The 23,409-nt window shown below is 34.9% G+C and overlaps 3 protein-coding genes across 7 annotated transcripts; all 3 read left to right on the top strand.

Annotated features, from left to right (window-relative positions):
• The first annotated feature begins 2,197 nt into the window (after window positions 1-2,197).
• On the top strand, window positions 2,198-7,074 carry LOC126692301 (OVARIAN TUMOR DOMAIN-containing deubiquitinating enzyme 3). Of its 2 annotated transcripts, XM_050387860.1 has the most exons (9): window positions 2,198-2,362; window positions 2,489-2,645; window positions 2,945-3,032; window positions 4,313-4,360; window positions 4,439-4,502; window positions 5,640-5,745; window positions 5,874-5,928; window positions 6,052-6,105; window positions 6,693-7,074. In XM_050387860.1, the coding sequence occupies exons 1-9, from the start codon at window positions 2,338-2,340 to the stop codon at window positions 6,834-6,836; spliced, it is 741 nt and encodes a 246-aa protein (XP_050243817.1). In that variant the 5' UTR covers window positions 2,198-2,337; the 3' UTR covers window positions 6,837-7,074. The 2 variants fall into 2 exon arrangements, with proteins under 2 accessions (XP_050243817.1, XP_050243818.1); XM_050387861.1 differs by lacking the exon at window positions 4,313-4,360.
• Window positions 7,075-9,847: 2,773 nt separating this feature from the next.
• Window positions 9,848-16,743, top strand: LOC126692298 (ataxin-3 homolog). The gene is made up of 2 exons (XM_050387855.1): window positions 9,848-10,384; window positions 15,602-16,743. The coding sequence occupies exons 1-2, from the start codon at window positions 10,085-10,087 to the stop codon at window positions 16,325-16,327; spliced, it is 1,026 nt and encodes a 341-aa protein (XP_050243812.1). The 5' UTR covers window positions 9,848-10,084; the 3' UTR covers window positions 16,328-16,743.
• Window positions 16,744-17,155: 412 nt separating this feature from the next.
• On the top strand, window positions 17,156-20,081 carry LOC126692299 (reticulon-like protein B12). 4 transcript variants are annotated; one of them, XM_050387856.1, is made up of 5 exons: window positions 17,156-17,276; window positions 17,580-17,747; window positions 18,066-18,275; window positions 19,388-19,599; window positions 19,714-20,081. In XM_050387856.1, exons 2-5 carry the CDS (start codon window positions 17,677-17,679, stop codon window positions 19,881-19,883), a joined length of 663 nt encoding a protein of 220 aa, XP_050243813.1. In that variant the 5' UTR covers window positions 17,156-17,276; window positions 17,580-17,676; the 3' UTR covers window positions 19,884-20,081. The 4 variants fall into 4 exon arrangements, with proteins under 4 accessions (XP_050243813.1, XP_050243816.1, XP_050243814.1 ...); XM_050387857.1 differs by lacking the exon at window positions 17,156-17,276 and adding an exon at window positions 17,371-17,480; XM_050387859.1 differs by lacking the exon at window positions 17,156-17,276 and having other exon boundaries at window positions 17,369-17,747; window positions 18,095-18,275.
• The last annotated feature ends 3,328 nt before the right edge of the window (window positions 20,082-23,409 follow it).

The following is a 23,409-nucleotide window of genomic DNA, read 5'->3' as shown; positions in this document are numbered from 1 at the left end:
CGCCCCTACCTCCAGTTATGGGGAGTGGTTGTAAGGATAGAGAAGTATGGCTGTGTCAGGCACAAGGCACTGAATACAATAAAAACTGTCTTCCCTTAGACGCTTCCGTTCTATCTGTTGTCTTTCTCTACTTTCGTGCTTTCCCTGCCCTGTGGAACGATCTAGAGTCTCGCCACCGGTGGTCTGTTACCTCTTTTACCCTTGGCTATATCCATCCGAGGAGATTTTTCCATGGCCGAGGAGGGGTTTTTCCATGGATTGGGCCCTTGGCCCAGTATAGATATTGGAATGGGCCTCTTTTTTTTCCCCCCCCCCCCCCCCCACAAAGCTAATTTCCTTATATTTTTCTTTTTTTGAGGGGGTAATTTCTTTATGTTTGATCTAATTCATATTTTAATGGTTTGATCCAATTTAATTATTTTGTTGTCCAATATATATGTAAGGTGTCGTAGTAAATTCCAATCATAGACTATTAAATTTACATACAATTTTGCAATCTATATGGTACTTTAGTTTTTTAAAAATCTGTTTATTTTTTATTTTTTAATTGTCAAGAAAGATTTCAAGCATCCAAAGAAAGGTTTGTAATTTAGATGTAGAACTTTGCAATTTTTTTTTAATTAGAACAAAGGTTTTATTCCTTGAATAGTTCTATCTTTAAAAAGTGATCAATTTTATGTTACTTTGTCTAAAGATTTTAATCATTAATATTATTGTTAACAATACTGCAAATCACTTATATTGTAAATTCATTAGATATAATATTCATATGCGAATAGTTTGATGCGTATAACTACAAATGATATTATAATAGCACAATTGGTATGTTACAAGATAATTTTGTATTAAGATGCTATCATTTTATATTTGATGGTTGTTATACTAATGCAATTTATTCATTTCGTTATAATAATTACTTATTTGGTTATAATAATTATATATATTCTACAAAAACCATGCAACGCACGGGCCTTCAACTAGTGTATATATATATATATATGTATGTATGTATCATATTGAAATCTGATAATTTACCACTATTTTCTTGTGAACCAATAAATACCATACAAGTTTAAAAATCCCATACCTCAAAATGACATTCTCAACCATAAACACACCACCCCAAATCCTAAATTCACAACTATAATCTTGTTTTTTTCCCCACAATTTCTTCTTAAACCAAACATAAAGAGAGGCTATTTAGCAACCCCTTCCTCCTCCACCCCTCCCCCCCAACACACACACACACACACACACACACACACACACACACACACACACACACACGTGTTCATGGATTGTTTAGATTCAAGTTTAGGGTAAATTATATAGGTGTCATTACATAATCGAGTTTGCTGGAGCTAGAATCACTACTGATCATCAATATATTAGAAGATTCAATGGAGTTCTCAAGATATCTGTTGAAGAGGAAACACGACATGCGAGTGGTGATGACTGAGTGGGCCATTAGACAGGTTGAGTTTGTCAACTTTCTAAATGGGAAACCTGACACTTAACCTAATGAGATAAAGCTTCATTCGATTTAACAAGTTTGTAACTATCAAATTGACCAAAACTCTTATGGTCAACCCAATCTGAGTGGGTGAGTTAGGTGCCTCAAGTGTTTGCTCACCTCTAACACACACACTTAAAAACAAAAATTGAAGAAACCCATATACACACAATCACAAACCCTCAAGACAAACCACTCCATCATAATTGTCAGCCATGGCCAAATCCACCCATAGTTTAGAAAAACTTGTTGGGCCACCACCTCTAAAATCAAACCCCAAAACCATTTGCACCCATAATAAACCACAACTTCCAATACTTTTTTACCACAACCATCATTCAAACCCTCAAGATTAGCTCAACAATTGAACCAAACAGACCAAAATCGCATATCTTTCATGCTAAGGTCTCATATTTCATTGATTAAGTTGAGTTGTAGTCCCAAACATTCTTTAAATTATTGTCATCTCTTGAAACTTATCAAACCATTCACTATAACCTCCAAATCTTAATTGTTGTTGTCTTTAGATCCCGATCATTAGCAACCCTCATTCATTACTAGTGTAAAATGGACGAAAATCTGACATAGAAACCATTATTTAAAAACACAATTAGACTTTAATTGATAAAATTAAAACTCATTACTTAATTTGAAATGTGAACTACACATGGGTTTTTTTTTCGTAATTTCACCAAACCCTAAATATCTTTGCGACGTCGTTTCCTTTTTGAGCCCAAAACGGCTCTATTTTTCTAAATCTCAACACTCTCTCCCTTATCTACGGTGTCTCTTTCCTTTTACACTAGAAAAGTAGATTTGAATTCATGGCGGACATCAAGCTTTCAAATGGTAATTTCATTCTTAAACTTCTCTCATATCATCCTCTATTGTTAAAAATTTCATATTTCAGTTTCAATGTTCCGTTTAATCGTTGTATGTTCAAAAAGTTTGTACCTTTGTTTGTGTACCTTTCAGAGGTTATTCTTGAGCAGCTGAAACATGGGATTGCTAAATTCGAGTTGGTCTCTTCTCCTGTTCCTTCAATTTCAACTCTGAACTCTCAAACATGCTCAACTGCCACTTTCCTTGGAGACAATAGCCACAGATTCTTTGCTAGAATTGCACCATCACAGTAAGCCTAAAAAAAAAAAAAAAACAAAAACAAAACTAAAGAACTAATCTTTATTCTCTGTCACTTCAGCAATGGAGTTACCTAGTTGAATTATATATGGGATTTTTTTTTGGGTCACAACTTCTATGTTCAACATTTTTATTATGGTGTTTAAATAGGTAATCCATTTAGTGTTTTGGCTTAGTGATAAAAAAAAACAATCATCATGGAGTGAATGGGATAGGTTTTAATAAAAAAAAATGTTAGCTATGTTGGTGTTTAAGATAGTTATGTTTTTCTCATATGATTTTGGTTAACAGGGGTAGAGGGTCACCGGCTATGAAGAAAATTGAGCGCTATTCAGTTCAGAAAGTCACTGGAGATGGCCGCTGTCTTTTTCGTGCCCTGGTAATATCTTTATTTGTTGATTGTTCTTGTAATATTTACCCTCTGCAGATTAAATTTAAAGTTAATTTTATTTGAATTATGATAAGTAATAAGAGTTAAGTTTTTGAATGTTATAGAGTGAGTTAAGTAGTGGTTGTGCATAGCTGGAAACTGATGTAAACTCAGAGTCCAAACTTCTGGCCAAGTTTGGCAGCAAGAGGACAAATGAATTAGTATTTGGGGTTTGTGATCAAGTTAGCATTTTGAGCTTGCAGTTAGTGCTTGTAGGTTGGGATAGAGCAAAGAAACCAATGACATGATGGCACAATAGCCTATTTAGTAATCTTGTTGTTATTAGAAATTGATCCATTGACTGTAATGACAGACTTTGGCAAACCATACAAGAAGCCAAAAGTGTGAATATCGATTTATACAATGTAATTTTTTGGTGGTTGTTTTAATTAAAAGCTGAAAGAAAGTGAAAATTTATCTTTTAAATGAAAGCTCAAAGTAAAGAATTGCATCCAAGAAAAGAATAGCAACAAAAAAGGATAAATCCACTTAGCCTAGATAAGAAAAAGACAGTATATTTGTATTGCGATTACAACCAAAGCAAAGATAATAGTTAATTCAACTAATTTGTATAAGAAGATACGCACTGGAAAAATCAATTACTCTCCATCCAAACTACAGTTATTATAGTTAATGAATGACAATGCATAATTGGAAGCATTTATTGTAAATATTCATGTATCCTTTGCCTTATAGGAATTTAGTACATAAAGCATGCAGTCCCTTGCGGAGCAAAAAATAGGAAGAGATTAAAATTAAAGAAGTGTATAATTGGTAGTTTGAAAATATTTGTTTATTTTTCAACCTTTTAAGGAGCTGTTGACTTTTATTTTTTATTTTATACTAATTCATTAGAAAATTGAATCCTTGAATTATGAATGGTTAATAACTAGTGAGAGTGTTTGTCTTCTTTTGTTTCTTATGAAAAAAAAAATCATGTAGAACAGTTCAATATCTATTTCCATTAGTAGGTCTGGGATTTGATTAAAATATATTAGTTCTCCTTAGTCTAGAATCAAAGGGTAAAACTTAGGTATGGTTCTTTAGGTCTTGTACTTTTGATTTGCCTATTATATTCAAGCATATGGCTGCATTGAATTCAATTGTATTTGGGAAAGATAATATTGTTTGTGCTGCATTGGTCAAAGTAGCCATGTGTTTGAATTTAAATAGAAAACTAAGGTACAACAATTAAGTAATTGTACCTAAATTTTTCCTAGTATTTACAGGAATCTGAGTTTCTTCTGGAAGAAACACTTGTTTCCATCATCCTTGTGGTATATATCTGAAGTTCAATTAAACTCTAGAGTACTTTTTCATTGCCTATTATACTAACTTCTAATTGATGAATTAAGGTCAAAGGAATGGCTTTCAACAAGAGTATTTCTCTAAACCCACGAGAAGAGAGAGAGAATGCAGGTTTGCTGGATATGTTCTTGTTCATTTAGCTACATGCCAATCATGAGCATAAATAACTTAAATTAAAAATAATAAAAAAAGTCTTTCATGATGAATTTTTTTTTCTGATTTTTCCACTCTGCATCATCTGAATGTATTTATTAATTAATGGCTATGGCACTTTCTCTTTAATTTGATGAATGAGTTCAAGGTTGCTAGACTTAACCCCTTCTCATACTTTATTTTATTTTTTCCCCTTTTTTTTGGGGTTGTGGGGGGGGGGGGGGGGGGGGGGGAAGGGTTGAAAATTAAGCAGATGCTCACAATTCTTGTGGTGAACTCATAAATTGATTGTGGATGTAATTACCACTTATCATTGCTAGGCATCATAGGACGTAGTATATGTCAGGTAGGAGGTCTTTGCAAAGCAATTCTACTATAATTGACTCTTTTTTTTGGGGGGAAAGCTTATTGAGTGGGATGCTAGTCTTTTTAGTTTGAGAACTTGGTTAGTTGGTGTCCCGCATCAAGGGAGCTATTTCATTTGTTTTTTGCTTTGAAAAACTTCTCTATATTTTACTCAAGGCTACTGTTCATCAGTGTGAATGCATAGGTCATGTGCTTGATAGGTGGTGTACTTTCTCCTCATTAATTATTCTTCAGGAGCTAGCTTTGTAATTTATGGCTCCCTAATATCAGAATGATAACTGCCATGCTCACAACACAGTGTGCATTTTGTGAGATCAGCAAAATTAGTTTTTGGTTTGCCTAGAATTTGTTGTTAATTTGGATGTTCAATTCTTTTTGTTGCTCATAGTTTAGTCATCTCTCAAGCATCGTCTATCTGATGACCTCTCACTGTAGCCTGGTTATGTTGTGTTGTATCTCTTCATCATATAGAAATGTCTATATTTGCTTATTCTTTAACTCACATAGCAGTCAACCAACAAAAAGAAAGTTTATTTATCTTTTGTTTCATGCAAGGAGCATAAGGAGTGAGGAATTCTGCTTGGCTTTAATAGTTTAAGAATTACTCTTATAAAATGTTAACCAGATGATTGAGCCTTTAGAAGGATTTTCTCTTTTGTTTATCTGTAGAGAGTGCTAGGATTAATTTCTGAAAATCCTAATACAAACTTTTCCTGCATACATACGTAGATGAATTACGAATGGCTGTGAAGGAGGTTATATGTGAAAATGATAATGAACGCCGCCAGCATGAAGAAGCACTAATTGCAATTACTGTCGATGAGTCCTTAAAACGGTAAGTCCTTTATTTATTTTTTCTGGTTTTGGATGTTCTCTTCTCGACTTTTGGTGTTCTGAAGTATGCTTTAGCTTATGCTTGTAGTTGGACTTTTATTCAGCATATTAATAAATGTCTTTCTGTAGATACTGCCAACGAATTGGACGACCTGATTTCTGGGGAGGAGAGTCAGAGCTACTGGTTAGTGCCTTTTCGATTCTTATTTGTCCTTTCTGTTAGTCTAACTAGTCCTTATTATCAAGACTTTTTCTTCCACCAGAATTGGTGCACCAGTTTAAGGTTAGGTATATTTGTCTTTGCCAGGTGCTGTCAAAGTTGTGTAGGCAGCCAATCATTGTTTACATACCAGAGCATGAGGTATATTTTTTGCCCTTAAACAATTTTGATATATAAATTGGTGCTTATATATGTATTAGTTGGTATAAAGCGTCTTAAAATTTTCAATTTTTGGTTGAGCATGGTCTTTTAGAACTTGCATTCCCCCCAAATTATTATAATCATAATAGTATTGCTGAATAATGAATATGATTTCATTTGGTATTGATCGTTGGTGCATCTGTGTTTGGGCATTTATAATAAAGTCTAAAGAAACTTCTGTACATACAAAGAGGACGAATTAGTTATATAAAGGCATGTGTTCCATTTGTCAAAAAAGTGCCATCTCTTGGTCTTTAAGCTAGCTGTGAGGATTTGAGATTGAGATGGGACACAGGTAATATTTTTGGTCTTTGGAGGTCTTCAACTTGAAATCTGGAGGTTGTAAGTACTTGTTTTGTTCTGGATAATACATTTGACATGGTTTTATGCATTGATTCCATGGTCAAGCAAGTGTGCATATTCTGGTGTTTGGGATCAATGCCCTGTGCCCTTCACTTATTGATTGTAAGCAGGTACTGTTTTATGTACTAATTTAACCATTATCGTCTTGTCCAATTGAATTGCAGCATACAAAGGGTGGATGGAGCTCTGGTTTTATTCCCATTGCAGAGTATGGAGTTGAGTTCAGCAAGGCTTTAAGAAAAGAGAAAGCCAGGAAAGCTGTGAGGCTACTGTACAGTGGTAGGAACCATTATGATCTGCTTGTCTGAGGATTCATTGTGCCTGAAAGGAATAAGAGAACAATACTGGAGAAGAAGAAAAAAAAAAACAAAAACTAGGGAATGGGGATGCCATTTGAAATTGTATTCAAGGAAAATGTACAACATTTCACAGGATATATATTTATATATTTTTAAATAGTAATGTTAGACATATAAAGGATGTTGTAAGGTATCATCTGTTGCTTAAAGCAAATGAATGAAACCATATATTTATTTTTTTTGGTGAGATTGGTTGTGTGAATCTTGACCACGGTTTGCAAGTATTGGCTTGGGATAAGCAAATAACTATTCGTGGCTGTGTTTTGATTAGTTACAGGAAAAAATCACAGGATAAACTTATAATAATTTGCAAATTATGACAACTTGAAAGACTCTATTAAGTGCTTAATCTAAATGCATCACTGACTTCCTTTGAGTCTGTAGGTTCAAATTGCATATTTGCATGCCATATATCCTTGAACCACAACAACTCTTTAGCCTCAACGCACCTATAGACACAAGTTCACACCTTTATGATAGTTCTGCAGAGGCCACCACTTTGATGTCACGGCCAAATCCAACCCAGAATAAGAGAAAGCTCTTTGAGTTTGATGACGAACAACCCTCTTTTGAACAAAACCATTCTTATGCGGCACGCACGAGTTCTTTCTTCATGTAAAAATATATCGTTTGCAATCACAGAGAGGTCAAGCTAGTTCTGCAGAGTGCACCAACATTGCAACAGTTGCAGCAATATCAACCAAAGAAGCAGAAGCGGTTTCGAGTTTCACAGAGGCCATCTTTCCAACAAAACTATTCATATGCTGCATGTGTTCTTTCAAGTTTCATTGAGTGTTTCCTCAGAGTCATGAAGAGAAAAGAGGCAGTTTGCACGGCTAATAAGTTTAATAGTTGATAGGTTTATGGATTAGACTACACAGACTGATTTCTTATACTTTTAATTTTTTTTTTTTTTTTTTTTTTTTTTTTTTTTTTCATGAAAAGCCAGCATAAATTTTAAAAATTCACCTCAAGCAATTAGTTAGACATGTTTTAGATTGAGCTAGTCCCACATTAAATAATAATGATAAGAGAGAGTAGTTAATATAACATAGTTTTAAACCTTTTGGGAAAAATGTTCTCTCGCTAAAAGTCCCAACTTTCTAATTCTACCAATTGAAGTCCCAAATATATATATATATATAAAATTTATTGATAAGCTCCATTTGGTCAAGTCATAAGGATTATGTGTGTCATGCTGATTTTTCACAGTTACTAGGTCAGATTCGAAATTGGTTATGGAGGTTTAACCATGGAAAACGGGTGAAATAGTTAATTTTGTTAATTTAGTACCTAACATAGAGTTTTTATTTATAAATTCATTTATGTAATATCACATTAATTTATTAATTAGTTGAGTTTTTTACAAGCAGAGAGAGGGAGAGTTTTGTTAACTCAGTCTCGGACGGTTTGAATTGTGAGTCCTAGTCCTATGTTGTTTTAGAAACCAACTCTGAGGTTATAAAGGATTCTGAGTTCTTTTAGTGAGCGTTTGGATTGGGCTTAAAGTGGCTGAAAGTGGCGTTGCGTTTTCAAGCTTTTTTTTTTTTTTTTTTTCCCTACGCATGAACAGTAAAATCACATGATTTTACTGTGTAGGGAAAAAAAACACTGTTCATAGGTCCCACGACACTATTTACACATTTAAAAATTATTTTGCTACAGTGTTTTCAGTTTTCAGTTTCAGCAACAATAAGTTCAATCCAAATGGACCCTTAGTAATATAGCTATTCGTTTGATCGTTTCCTCTTATGTCAAATTTTGTTGGGTTGGGTTGTCTTCCAAAATCTTGGCATACAATTAAAAACTTGCTAATGGCTTTGTCTTCAAATTTATGTTTATGTTGGTGTAATCGATTCATGTTTTGTCTCACTAGTATATTATATGGTAAAGCCAATAGTGTGGCACATGACTCACATTACATGATGTATTAAATAATTGAAGGGTGCTAGATTCATTAATTCAAGTCCTCCATGGAAATTGGAGTCTTCTAATTTCTAAACTGTTTTATGTAGTTCTAAAATTTTAAAATTTAAATCTTTAATCTGTTTGGGCATCTCATTCCCATGAAATTATGATGGGTTGTTTTTTTTTTTTTTGTTATTATATTCTATATAATATGTAAAAGCTGAAATATAACATTTATTGTTATCATTTTGGTTTATTTCGGTCTATTTTAATGCACTTACTTAAGAATAAGAAAAGACAGGTTTGGGCTGAGAATACCTATTCTAAATCCAAAATTATTTTAATTTAAAGTATTTGTGTATTGACCCAAAATTTCAATTTAAAACTTCTGTGTTATGTAAAAATCCTTAATTAAACTATGTGTTAGGAATAAACTTATTTATGTTCATTTATTTAACAATCGAGCCAAGTTCAAGCCTAAACTTAGGCTCAACTATTAAACAAACCAAATTCGAATGGTAATGTGTTTTGTAAACAAGCTCGAGAGTGTATGAGACTAGATTTAAGTATATATAATATTATATATACTAAAACAATACAACTCTAATTATAATTTAGTTATTAATTATCAGCTTAAATTTGCGAAGGGGTAAAAATTTCAGTTGTGATGTTTACTATATATGAGAAAAGAATAGTTTAATTAAGTTACTCTGGAGCAACTTCAAACTTATTAGACCAAAAAACAAAAAGACCCAACTAAAACTTGGCTCATGTTTGAAATAATAATCTTAAACTCTTAATACCATAAAGCCCCAAATTTCAAAAACATCCCTCCTTGAGTTAGAACACACTCCTATTTCGTAACAACTTGAGAGTTGAGAAGGGATATTTGACTTTGAATGTTTCCATTGAAAACGTTAAATAGTGCTAACCAGTTAAGTTACAAGATCCTCGATTTTTTTCTAAAGATATTTTCATGGAGACTGACGGCACGTCGTTTAAATAGTGAGTTAATAAAGGGATAACATATATATAAGGATACGTGGCAGACAGTAGTTTGCACGTGGTGACTCAACGTCCGAGTCAAGACAGAACTAACCGATATTCTTCCCTTTCCTCTCTTTCCTTCTTTCCTTCCTTCCTTCATCTTCTTTTAGATTCTTCTCTTCTCTTCTTTCTACCAAAAATATTGCTAAACAGTTAAATATACAAATTTCACACACACGGAGAGCTAATTTTTTCAGATTCTAGGGTTTTGTTTTCTCGATTTCTTCAATTTAAGAGAGAGAATGGAGGGAGCGAGCAATGGAGGGATGTTGTACCACGAGGTACAAGAGTCGAAACTGTGCGCCGTGCATTGCGTCAACACGGTGCTTCAGGGACCTTTCTTCTCCGAATTCGATTTGGCCGCGCTCGCCTCCGATCTCGATCGCAAGGAGCGCCAGATGATGATGCTCGAGCTCGAAGGAGGTGGAGGAGGAGGAGGAGGAGGCGGCGGCGGCGGCGGCGGTGGAGGTGGTGTCGCCTCCGGAGACTTCCTCTCCGTCGAGTCCCACAACGTCTCCTTGGATGGTGATTTCAGTATCCAGGTACAATGGTTTGGTCTCCTTGCCAATATCACTTTTTATATTCCCTGTTTGGTTCCTCTTGAAAAAGTAAAAAGAAGATATCTTTGCTATATTTGTGTTTTTCAGTTTTAGAAAAATGGCTTAGAGAGAGAAAGAAAGAGGTGGAATTGTTGTTAAAGAACTTTTATTTGATAGGTAATCAGAGAACTATTATTAATGAGAAAAAAAGAAAAGTACAAGTTGTTCATGATGATGAACAACAAGGAACAGAAAACACAAACGACAAGAGGGTGAACATTCTATTTTTGAATATTTATTAATGTTTAGTGGTGTTCATTATTCATGGTGATTGCTATGAGAAAAGACTCAAATCTTTGGCATTTAGTGAATCATTTGATGCCACTCAAGTCCATAATTAATAATTAAAAAAGAAAGATACCAATAGGGGTGAGTGTCAATTAAGGAGGTGATCAAGAGTTTGATTTTAGTTAGGGTAGAGCCACAGTGCAGACCCGGGTTCGATTCCTGGCTGGTGCAGCTTATCTAGTAATTTTACCCTTAAAAAAAGATCTTGGATAAAACAGACTGGTGGAAAAGAATATATGTGGTCAATCTTGATTAGCTTATTGATGATCCATAACCACTCCAAAGTTTTGGGACTATGGCTTGGTGGTTTTCGTTGTTGTTGTAGGAACTAATTTACACTGTGATTGTTTTTGGCCAAGATTCATGGGTTACGTTACTTACATATGGCTGCCAAAAATATTTGTTTTTGATAGGCATAATGTTTAGTTATAATATTTGCAGTTGTAACTTTACTTTTGCTCATCATGGTCTGGTTAATTAGTTTCTCCTTAGAATTATAGACATTGAATGGCACAATTTAGCTACCCATAATTTTGTGGGCAACGAATATAGCCTTGACTGGATGTTGCACTACATTGGCATGTTAAACACCTTTAATGATAGGCCTGATGATTGATAAGTAATAGAAATCACAAGAGATGGCCTTTTTTTATTAGGAAAATTTTTTCCTCCAAATCAATTTGGATAAATCTCCTACAATCTACTTATCTACTTTCCATATAGATATATATGTGCAGGTTTTAATATGCAGTTAAAGAGAGTAGTGGTATAATTGGAAATGTAATGATGGCGTCTTTGTGATTTTCAGTTATTGAAATTTCCAAAATTTTCTCCATCTTACCCTCTCTATAGTATTTTTAAAATTTTAAAAACTGAAGGGATTTGAATTTCATTATTTTTGTGCTTTGGCTTGTGGGACGCAAAATGTATTGCTTTAAACCTTGTGTTAAATGACATTGGTAGTCAGGACTGAAGCATTATTGCAGTGTATGTTCTAGGCAAAGAGTTATGGGGCTGGAAAATACGTATTTACCAGTTCTTCTTTTTTTGTTGTTTTATACAAATATTTCAATCTCTTGGTCCTTTAAACCTTAGAGTTATATGACTCCAACAAAATCAGATATTTGGGGGTGGGGGGGGCGCAAGTTAGGTGACATTAACTAGAGTTAGGTCAGTCTGAACTAATCAAAAAGATAAAGCTCTAACCAGAGGTCGTTTTATGTAAATTCAGTTGTAGCATGTGGCAGGATTGCTCATTGTATGCAAAGCCATACGTTCTGTTTGGACACCTCTAGCCATCAAATTAGTCTTAGGAATTCCCTAGACAGCATGTTGGGTATTACATGAGCTCAGGTTGAATGTTAACTTTTGGGCCTCAAAATATGGGCCTGAAATTAGTCCACCCTGAAGAGGCATGGCTTGGCTTGATCAAGTTGTGAGTCAGACCTTTTGAAGAATGTCTCACTGCCTGTTTGCTTTTAGCATCATTGTATATTATTGTTATGTCTCATGTAATCATGTTGAGTTTCCTGTTTCCCTATCTGTAATTCCCTGGAAAAAAAAAAAAAAAAAAAAAAAAAAACCTTGAAGTGGGTTACGTATCATATGATTCAGTTACTAGAATGTCGGGTATTACATGAGCTCAGCTTGGTTGTTAAATTTTAGGCGTCAAAATATGGGGCTGAAATTAGTCCACCCTGAAGAGGCATGGCTTGGCCTAATCAAGTTGTGAGTCAGACCTTTTGAAGGATGTCTCACTGCCCTTTTAGCATCATTTTATGTTATCATTATGCCTCATGTAATCATGTTGAGTTTCCCTATCTGTAATTCTCTAAAAGGAAAAAAAAAACAAAAACAACTTGAAGTGGGTTACGTATCATATTATTTAGTTACTAGGAAAAACTATGCAGACAGAACTGCTTCTCCATTATCAAACTTGTTTTAATTGTCATAAAAAATTTTCTTGCTATGAGTCTATTAGTTTAGCCTACCTGCAATGATTTTTTGTTAAATGACTTCAATGTGCGCGCGCGCGCATGTATAGTAAAATTGCAAGTTGACCTAACACCCCACCGCTCCTGCTAGCACACTAACATCTCTAGCACTGAAAACAGCATCACTGAAGAGAAACCAAATAAGCATAAAATTATAGACCACAATTCTTAGGCCACCACACAATGTAGGAATGAGTTATTCACATCCTCCCCATAACTTTTACACATAAAGCACCACTCCTTATGCTCCTCTTTTGTTAATTATTTGTTTGTCGAGACCCTCCAAATGCCACATACTATGAGAAGAAAGCCCCCCTCTGGACACATGAGTTTTCCATATACTTTCCCGAGGAAAGTATGGTTCACTCCCTCCTCCCCCCCCCCCCCCCCCCCCTCCTCTTTGTGTATTAGCTTTACATGGAAACCCTTTTGTTGTGAGGGGACCCACACCAGTCTGTCCGCCTCCCTATACCGGATCTTACTTTTGTAAAGATCCTCCAATAACTGTGTCATGTTCTCTACTTCTCAATCCTACATAGCACAAAGGAACAAAGGATTCCAATAGAACTGCTCATGTATAACCTCCATAATCTCGATTGTCCAATATTAGGTTGTATATTTGGATTCAGTTAAATGCTGGATTGTGTTTTTTTATTGTCCAGATAACTAGGGTTATTATAATCATAAAAAAGGAATTATGCTTGTTATGATATATATCTTGATTATATCTTTGCTTATAATAGAACGAGACAGTTATGTTTGTTAGCGGTGCTGAGGACTGCAAACAAGAAGGGAGATAGATTATGTTAGCTTTTTGGCTGACTTCGTTTTTCAAAACCATTATAAAAGTATCTGAAAAATAAGTAGGATAACAGATTATTAAGAAATTAGTATCATCCCTTAACGTGCTAAATGGTATCACTGATATGTATTAGCAAGATGAAGCTAAAGTGTTTAACAAGAAGACTGAAATTCTGCAGGCAAATTTATCAGTTTCATTGGGAACTAGGTTAGTTCATAAATATCTTGATCCTCACTTTTGGATATCCATACATTTTGGTTGATGGGGATCCTTATGTCCAACATAGGGAAGGGGCAAGGGTCTAAACTTTTATAAGCTTGTCTTGAGGAGACAACAGAGGACAGAAGAGTGACTCCAAGAGTAACCCACCTAATATATGTATTGGTGAAAAAAGGGAAAGAGTGGGGGCAGTCGAATATTGTTGAGTAGGAGAAACTCAGCCTATGCCTTTAACTCTTGTCTGAGTTCGGTCTAACTTGATCCTGGCTTGGGTCACTTTCGCTGAATTTAGCTCATTTCTTGGATCTACTTAGGTTCTATACTGACATCTTCAGTCATTTACCTTGTTCAACATTCTGCAAAAAAAAAAATGACGTCTCTGCTATCTAAATATTCAATTTTGATATTCTGTATGTTATCTTCTTTGAGGAGAGAGAGAGAGAGAGAGAGAGAGAGAGAGAGAGGGGGGGGGGGGGGGCGCTGTGTACATGTGATAGACTTGAAACCAACTAGCAATCCTGTTGCTAACACCACCCTCGTTGCCCAAAGGTTCAAAACTTTTCAAAGTTTTGTCGGTTTCCATTGCTTTAAGTTGTTGCTTTTTCCCAAAAGTGGTTATCAATATTTTATTAAATTTCAAATGTGGTCAGTAACTCCACACACATAGTAACCAGATTATAGTTGAAATTGTGTAGTACTGATTTGGTGTGCCAACCATTCTAGTATTCCATCCTAACTGGTCCCATGGTTCCCATGCAGTGTTTCTAACTGTTTTAAACTCTAATTATTATCCTCATCATCAAAACTTGTTTTGCATAGCATGGCATGCCCCACTGGCATCATTGCCCTTGTGATGTAAGGGAAATTCAATCAGTGAGAACGAGCCCTCTTCTGCAGTCATTTTTTTAAGTAAATCATGTAGAAATAAATCATGTAGTACTAAAATTCCATATAGGTTCTGTTCTTCACTAGAAACCACAATTTTTTAGTAAAGAGATGCATACTCTCAGTCACACACACCCTTGTTAATGCATCCGACCCCAGTATCTTGAGACTAATACTTGATTGTTGTTTGAAATCCTTGGAAAGCCTTAAGAAATATGTCTGAAGTGATAGGGAGATGTAATTTATTCTCTTTATTCATGTGAAATTCCACTGGGAAACCCTGGCTGCTGGATATGATTTTTTCCTTCTCGAATAAAGAAAGGATTAGAGATCTAGGAAGATGTACAACAGCAACCAAAGGCTTAGTCCTAACATTTTGGGGTCGATGATGGATCCTCAACAGGCTAATGAGGGTCGGCCACATATATTCTTTTCCTCCATTCTATTCAAATCTAGGAAGATGTACATGCACAAAAAACTTACTCGGGTCTTATTTTGGAATCCTCATAAAGGCCTTTAGGAATCAATCTGAAGTGACAGTAGAGGTAATTCACCTGCCCTTTATTATGTGAAAACCCATAGGATAGTCAGATTGCTAGTAGAATTTTTCTTGCATCAATTGAAACATGTTTTGATCTGATGTATTGTAGACTATTATCCTGTTTCTTTGACATTAGATACTTCTTATAGGATATTTATCTCTTGCACGCATTGAGGCTTGGTAATTTTCACATTTTAATCAGTTTGTTTAGTTTGAGGGATTGGTGTTCTCTTTTACACCGAGTTGGGAAATAATTTCTGATCCAATTAGTCTTAGGCAGTGATGATTTGTATTTTATTATTATTTAGTTTTAGTTTTAGTTTGGCTGGGCAAATATTATACTCCTGCATTATTTTTTCACCATCATTGTAGCCTGATAGCTAATATTTAACATTTTTATGATGTGACTAATTAGAAAGTCTTTCTTGCAGGTGCTACAAAAGGCTTTAGAGGTATGGGATTTGCAAGTCATACCCCTTGATTCTCCAATTGCGGAGCATGCCCAAGTTGACCCTGAGCTGGAAAATGCATTTATCTGTCACTTGCAAGACCATTGGTTCTGTATCAGGAAAGTGAATGGGGAATGGTATAACTTTGACAGTCTCTATGCAGCCCCCCAGCACCTTTCCAAATTTTACCTTTCAGCCTATCTTGACTCTCTTAAAACCTTCGGTTGGAGCATTTTCCTGGTGAGGGGAAACTTTCCTAAGGAATGTCCCATCTCATCCTCTGAAGCTTCAAATGGTTACGGCCAGTGGCTATCACCTGAAGATGCTGAGAGAATAACTAAATCCTGCAACTCAACACAGGCTCCTCAGAGAATCAATCGGACTCAGCATCATTCTGATACATCTGCTTTGTCTGGGGAAGCAGAAATGATTTCTGAAGTGGAAGATGCGGACTTGAAGGCTGCAATAGCTGCCAGCCTGATGGATTCTTTCCCAGCCACTGCCAGTGTTGAAACCCCAGCCACTGCCAGTGCTGAAACCCCAGCCACTGCCAGTGTTGAAACCCCAGCCACTGCCAGTGTTGAAAACCCAGCCACTGCCAATGCTGAAACCCCAACTGCTGCCAATGCTGAAACCCCAGCCACTGCCAGTGTTGAAACCCTAACCCCTCAAAATGAAAACCAGCGCAGTGAAGAAAAGATTCAATAAGAAGAAATACTATTTTTTAGAATTTATGTTCAGTTGTTGAGGACAATAATCCACGTTGGGTTTGATGGTGCAACAACTCAAGTATACGAGTGCTGCTATAGACAATTTTTTGCAGGATTTTTTTCACAGCTTGTTGAGATGTCAAGTTGCTATTAATTTTCATATGAGCTCACTATTCACACCACTTTAATGTCTACTATTAGCAACTTGTCATCAGTAGCTATGAGAAAACATGTGTCCATAGACTTGTTGGTATATACATTTTGGTTATACCTTCTTTGTATTTTTTTTTTTTTGGGATAAAAGCTTGGTTATACTTTGCTAGCTTTAAATTGACATTGTAAAAACATAAGAAACCTCATCTTGGCCATTGGATGATTTTTGTTTCTTTCTAGATTTTAGCTATATTGTTTTTCCCCACTACCTGTTATGATGTGCTTTTGTGGTCGTTCTTTTTCTTTTTTCCTCACTTCTTAATGACTTTCATTGATGAATCTCGTATGGAGATTGAAAGGTTTAAGCTGTTTTTGCCTTTTTCGTTGTTTCCTAAATCTTGAGTAGTCAAAAGCAAAAAAAAGAAAAAGAAAAGGAGATTATTAAAAGTACAATGGTTTTAGGCAATTACTTTATTCCATTATTATTAAAAGAGAGACGTATTTACCGCCAATAACCGTTACTTGATAGGTAAATGCCCAAAAATATCCTTCAAAATCCTAGAATGCCCTCAGATGATTCTCTGTGTTCTTACTCTAGTGGACCAAGGCACCCTCCTTAAATGACAGGAATGCCCTCGAATGTTCACCCCTTTGAAGAGATAGGAACCTAAAAAGAATTGAAAAAAACAAACAAACCAACAACATGCACAGCAGTTGGGCGGTCAGTCGACAGTCACTCATGGTGGAGAATGACTTTATATTCAACTCTCTCTCCTCTCTCTCTCTGTCTGCTGGTAATTAATTTTCAAATATTTTGATTTTTGAATACTCTAGAAATTTGATTAACAAATAAGTACTCCTTTATATTCAAGTATATTCAATATTTATAATACATATTTAGGAAGAAAAAGCTAGAAAAAGCAATGAGTGGCATGAGTGACGCTTTTAGGCTGGAAACTGAGAACCCCAAGGCACCAACCACAGCTTTCCTTCAAACAGTATACAAATGCTATACTCATAGGACTCTTAATGTATATAGTAAAAGGTAGGATTGGATAAAAGGCTAAGAGGACCTATTGCTTTGCTTTTACCTGCAGATTATCTCAAAGGCCAAAGCTGCCTGTTTTTTTATCTGGGGTTCTTATAAGATCTCAAATTGGATTCAAGCTTCAGTTTTTTCTCAGTTTCTTCAATATGGGTTCATCGGATCGATTGTTTAACAGGCAAAGAAGTGTTCATGAGATTCTTGGAGGAGGTTTTGGTATGTGAGTCTCTCTCACTTTTTGATCATGTGCTTTTCTTTTTTTTTTTTTTTTTTTTTTTTATATATATATTGATATAATTTTATTATTGGATCCAATCTTGGAATTTTGTGTTTGAATTCATTATTCAATTGGGAGTTTTATCTGGGTTTTCAGCATTTAATTTAGTATATTTTAAGGTTATGAATGTGAGTGGACTTTTTTTTTTTTTTTTTTTGCATTGATCCCTGATGTTATGAAGCTTCTGAGAATACAGATTGTTAGGAAAAATACGAACCAAAGTCACAATTTTGATCTGATTTAACTGGATTTGGGTCACAGAAATTCATGTTTAGCATTGGTTAAAACAGCTGCAGATGTGATCCTATGGAGGAGGAAGAATCTTACAGTGGGAATATTGTTAGTAACTCTAGCTGTTTGGCTGGTCTTTGAGAGATCTGGCTATACTCTGTTGTCACTTGTATCGAGTGTTTTCCTGCTTCTCATTGCCATTCTCTTTTCTTGGGCGAAATCCGCAGCGATTCTCAACAGGTATGTACAAAGACTTGTGCTTTCTAAATTTTAGTTTTTATCATATTTGTTTTAGTTTTGATCCTTATTTTAGTTACTTGGTGCTTCCTCTCTTGTTAAAAAAAGTTACTAATATTTTCGTTCTTTTTCCACAACTCCTTCCTGTTACATATGTTGGTTTCCTTATTTGATTAAGTTGTTTAGAGATCACATTTTATGCACAATAATTATAAGCTTCTCTGGGAGTATACATTTTGAGCTATTTATGGTTTATCATGTCTCTTATAAGTTTCACTAGTGATCCAGCTCTGTTTTTATTTGAAAGATGTCTTATAACTTTGAATCAGCTCTTTCCTGGGTTAAATACTTGGAATGATATTTATGCATCAGACATCATAGATGGTTTCCTTGTGCCTTTCAATACCTAATTTGCTTATCGTTTGTGAAAGAGATGAATGCAAGTATTGTCTTGGGAAATGGTATTTGATCCATCTTACTGACGAACTGAACCCTTTGCTAAGAAAATAGCAAGCTTTTCAATAATAAGTTTCTCAAAATTGAACTTATAGGATGATCTAACAGGTGCACTTTTGAGCTATGGCTACTCTTGAGCTTGTGGTGACAGCGTTCTAATTTGTCAGACTAGAAGGCAGGGGACGACAAGTCTTGGTGCTTCCTTGTAATTGTAAATTGCCTCTGTTGAGTGTAGTTCCACCCATTTTCTTTATTTTATGTTGACAAGGCAGCAAGAGTTACCTGAAATGAAAAGGGATTTCTAAGCATTAAAAAATTTTGAGGTCCATGTACAAGATGTTGGTATAGATGATGACTTGGCTATAGCAGATGTGGTTCTTTTGTTGATGAACTGATATTTTCTCATATATTCTTGTAAGTTTCAGTGCCATTGTTGCTTCCTAATCTTCTTACTTACAATAAGTTGGATTGTAGACCATTTTGCTTTACACTAGAGAATAAATTAGTTGCTTCCTAATTTAAATTATTGTTGCTTTGTATGCTTGTTCTGTCATCTGCAATAAACTAAATAATATATAAGCACACATTGCTTTTCATGTTAATTACGTGTATATTTGTTAAAATCTCGTATCTCAGTTGTTCATATTCCTTTGGAGCAGACCTGCTCCACCTCTTCCAGAATTGCATCTATCAGAAGAAATGGTAAATGAAGTAGCAACTTTCATCCGCTTGCGTGTCAACGCTTTACTCTCAGTTTCCCAGGATATTGCTCTGGGTAAGGATTCAAGGTTGTTCTTCAAAGTAGCTGCATATCTATGGCTGATTTCTTTTGTTGGTGGCTTGACTGATTTCCTTACCTTGGGATACACCAGTAAGTTGTGACAGTTGTCTGATTAAAAATAAATTTTGACATATTACCTATCCTCAGATAGTGAGAAACATAGTTTCAAAAACTAAGTCAATCCTGTGGTTTCCTTCATTGCAGGTCTTGTTGTCATTCTTACAGTTCCAGCACTCTATGAAAGTTTTGAAGATCATATAGATAAATATGTCATCCTGGGCTACAAGAATTTACATCAATTGTATGTGAAATTAGATAAGGAGTATGTTAGTAGAGTCCAAAAATGGATTTTGGAGAAGAAAAAACTGAGCTGATCTTTCTTACTTAATTTTTTTTTCTCGAGGTCTTGGGAGTGATGAGGATGTGAAGGGGTGTGGGAGATTGTAAATCTTCTTTTCTTTTCTTTTTTTTCAAATTGATTTCTTCCCTTGCGTATTTATTTTCATGCAAGAGCTTTCCAAAAAACGCTGAGAAATGTTTTGTTAAATTAAAAGTGATACAAGTTTATGTAATCTTATCTTGAGAAACATCTTCTAAAAGAATTGCCTTTAGGTTTGACCCATGAAATGAAACGTTGAGAAAATGTTTTGTCAACATAATTTCCAAGTTAGGGAATAGGGAATTGGGATTTGGTATATCTTCAAATTAACTTCACCCATGAATCACTTCTGGTTGTTTATGCTCCCATGGGATGGTGCAATGCAAATATGACCTGCACTTATTAAATATGTTTTCCAGTCAAGTACTAAAGTGCCATTAACAACACCCCTCCCATCCCATGTGTGTATGTTGGGAGATGGCACTCTAGGAAAACTATAGGTCTTAATATAATTAGAATCATACTAATGAGTGTCTTTAAAGTAATAGTTAATAATTCATTTTAGAAAAATTTTAACACCATTTTTATGAAAAATATAAAAAACTGTAAAAAATTAATTACTTTTTTTTTTAATAATTTTTTTTAAAAATAGATTGTTGACTATTATCCTAAGACATTCAATATCATTTCTGGTATAATTATGTATAAAAAAATCTTAAAGTCTCTGAAATTAATTTAATAGCACCCCTAATTCCAATGCACGAAATGGTGCTCTTTTTCTTTTCTATTTTTTTTGGTCGGTATATAAGGCCAAACTTTATATTGAAGAGAGGCAAAAGGAGTGGACTACTGGGAATATACCCATCAGCATCAACAAGGACACATAGAAGGATAGTATTGATGGGTATGCTCTCCAAAGTCAAACAAAAGGGAAGTCCAAATGGTAAAATCATGTGCTAATTTAGAACACCATACTTATATGACACATCACACATGGAAGGATAGTATTGATGGCTGATCTTTCTTACTTACTTATAGAAGCCTTAAAATGAATTGGATAAGAGTGAGAAAATTATAGATAATTTAGAACTGAATTTAAATTCAATTAAGAGATTACAAAACACCATACTTGTATGACATTTATCTGTTTTACATTATTAAACACAATCCACTACTAATCCAATAAGTATTAATATTAATTAAGGTTATGTTAGGATTGTGTTTAGTATAAATGTATATCTTCATTTAAAAAAAAAAAAAAGTTTCAATAGTAGATAATTGCATAATATAAATAGGCCTTTTTTAGCACATCCTCGCTAATGCTCTCATATATTTATATACATCTTCATATGATATTGCTTAGGGTATTTATTGGCATGAATTTGATGTTATATATATATATTTATTTATTTATATATCAACTTGGTCATAGATGAATATATTCATTTAATATGCTATATATGGCTTTACCTTGCTAAATATATTTCTTTAGCTCAATTTTATATGCCTCATATATAGCTTAAATTATTTATATAATAGGAGAAAATTAATTTTCTCATTGTTTCATTATTTTACACTCATTATTAGGAATGACAACGGGTTGGGCGTGGGGGTGTGGGGCGAGTTTTTCTATGCCTGAATCCGACCTGCGGGCCCGCCCTCGTGACCCAAACCTGGCCCGTTTAATAAACTGGTTGTTTTTTCACCCCAAACTTGCCCCGTTGGGCCCTGTCTCGTCATGCTTGGCCCAAAATCAAAAACACAAATTACAAACACACAAATTTTAGATTTATGATTTTCCCTTTCAAAATCATAAATACAAACACAAATCTTAACACAAACACAAACATAGAAATCATAAACACAAACTCACATGATTGAGACGAATATATTTCTTTACCTTGCTAAATATATTTCTTTAGCTCAATTTTATATGCCTCATATATAGCTTAAATTATTTATATAATAGGAGAAAATTAATTTTCTCATTGTTTCATTATTTTACACTCATTATTAGGAATGACAACGGGTCGGGTTTGGGACGAGTTTTTCTATGCCTGAATCCGACCTGCGGGCCTGCCCCTATGACCCGAACCTAGCCTGTTTAACAAATCAGTTTTTTTTTTTTTTTTTTTTTTTTTTTTAAACCCAAACCGGTCCCATTGGGCCCCATCCTGTCATGTTTGGCCCAAAATCAAAAACACAAATTACGAACACACAAATTTTAGATTTATGATTTTCCCTTTCAAAATCACAAACACAAACACAAACATAGAAATCATAAACACAAACTCACATGATTGAGACAAATTGAACCTAGAAAAAAAAAAAAGAAAAAAAGATGGAGAAAGAGGTGGAGTGAGGCTGTAAGGCCGTGAGAGGGTAAGCAAGGTCGTGAGGGGGGCAATTGAGTGAGGTCGTGAGAGGGTGGTTGACTGGCAGGGTATCAATGCGAGATGGGTGAGGGATATGGCCATATGGGTTGTGCGAGATGGGTGAGGGAGATGAGAGGGTTGTGTGAGATTGGCAAGGGCGAAATGGAGATGAGAGAGTTAGAGAGTTGTGCTTGACTGATTGTGGCCGTGTGAATGAGAGAGCAGAGAGATGAAGAGGGAGAGGTGGCCGTGTGAGTGAGAGAGCTGAGAGATGAAGAGAGAGTTTAGAAGATATTTATACTTAGGGTTAGGGTTTTTAAATTTTTTTTAATATTATATATGTATACGGGTTGGGTTCAGACCGAGTTTGCATAATACTTGAACTCAACTCAAACCCATTTCAGGGTTTCTTTGTTTAATTAAAACCTAAACCCGCCCCATTTGCTTCTCGAATCGGGTAAAACCCGCCCAATTGGGGTTGGGTCAGACCGGGTACCTGCGGGTCGGGCATATTTTGCCATCCCTACACATTATATTATGTTTTTGCCTACAAAAAAGCTCAACAATAAAAACCAACAGGTGACCCATTGATATGAGCATCATACTCGACTACCTTAAAAAAACCAACGTTGTCAAAACAAAATACATTTAACAGCCACAAAAAGACCCCAAAAACTTATCATAATGACATCTATAGCGATCCTTGTCATATTTTCTAAGACTAATCAATTAAATTTGAAGTTGATGAGTCTCTGCTAATATAATTTTTTAGGTAAAAAAAAAAGCTAACAACACAACACCAAGGATAATTTCGAGTTTCAATTGAAGTAGTATTTTAAATTAATTGAAACTTTTAGGGAGAAAGAATTATACATTGGGATTAGAATATATATATATATATATAAAATAAAGAATTATATGTAGATTAGGAGAGTGATGAGTGATGACTTTAATAAAAGTTAAAAATTCCTTATTCAATCAAAAAATAAAATAAAGAAAAGTCAAATCCGTGAATAACTCTATAAACGGTGAGGATGACGCCGCCTTGGCCAGCAAGCAACAACAAAGGAGACCTAAACCTACAAGACAGAGTACAAATTTACAAAGCAAAACCCTAACAAATTTCTCTGCTTCTGCTATTGCTAT

This window comes from Quercus robur, chromosome 7, assembly GCF_932294415.1.
Source record: "Quercus robur chromosome 7, dhQueRobu3.1, whole genome shotgun sequence".
In the NCBI taxonomy this organism is placed as follows: Eukaryota; Viridiplantae; Streptophyta; class Magnoliopsida; order Fagales; family Fagaceae; genus Quercus; species Quercus robur.
This window is presented reverse-complemented; position numbering and strand designations above follow the sequence as displayed.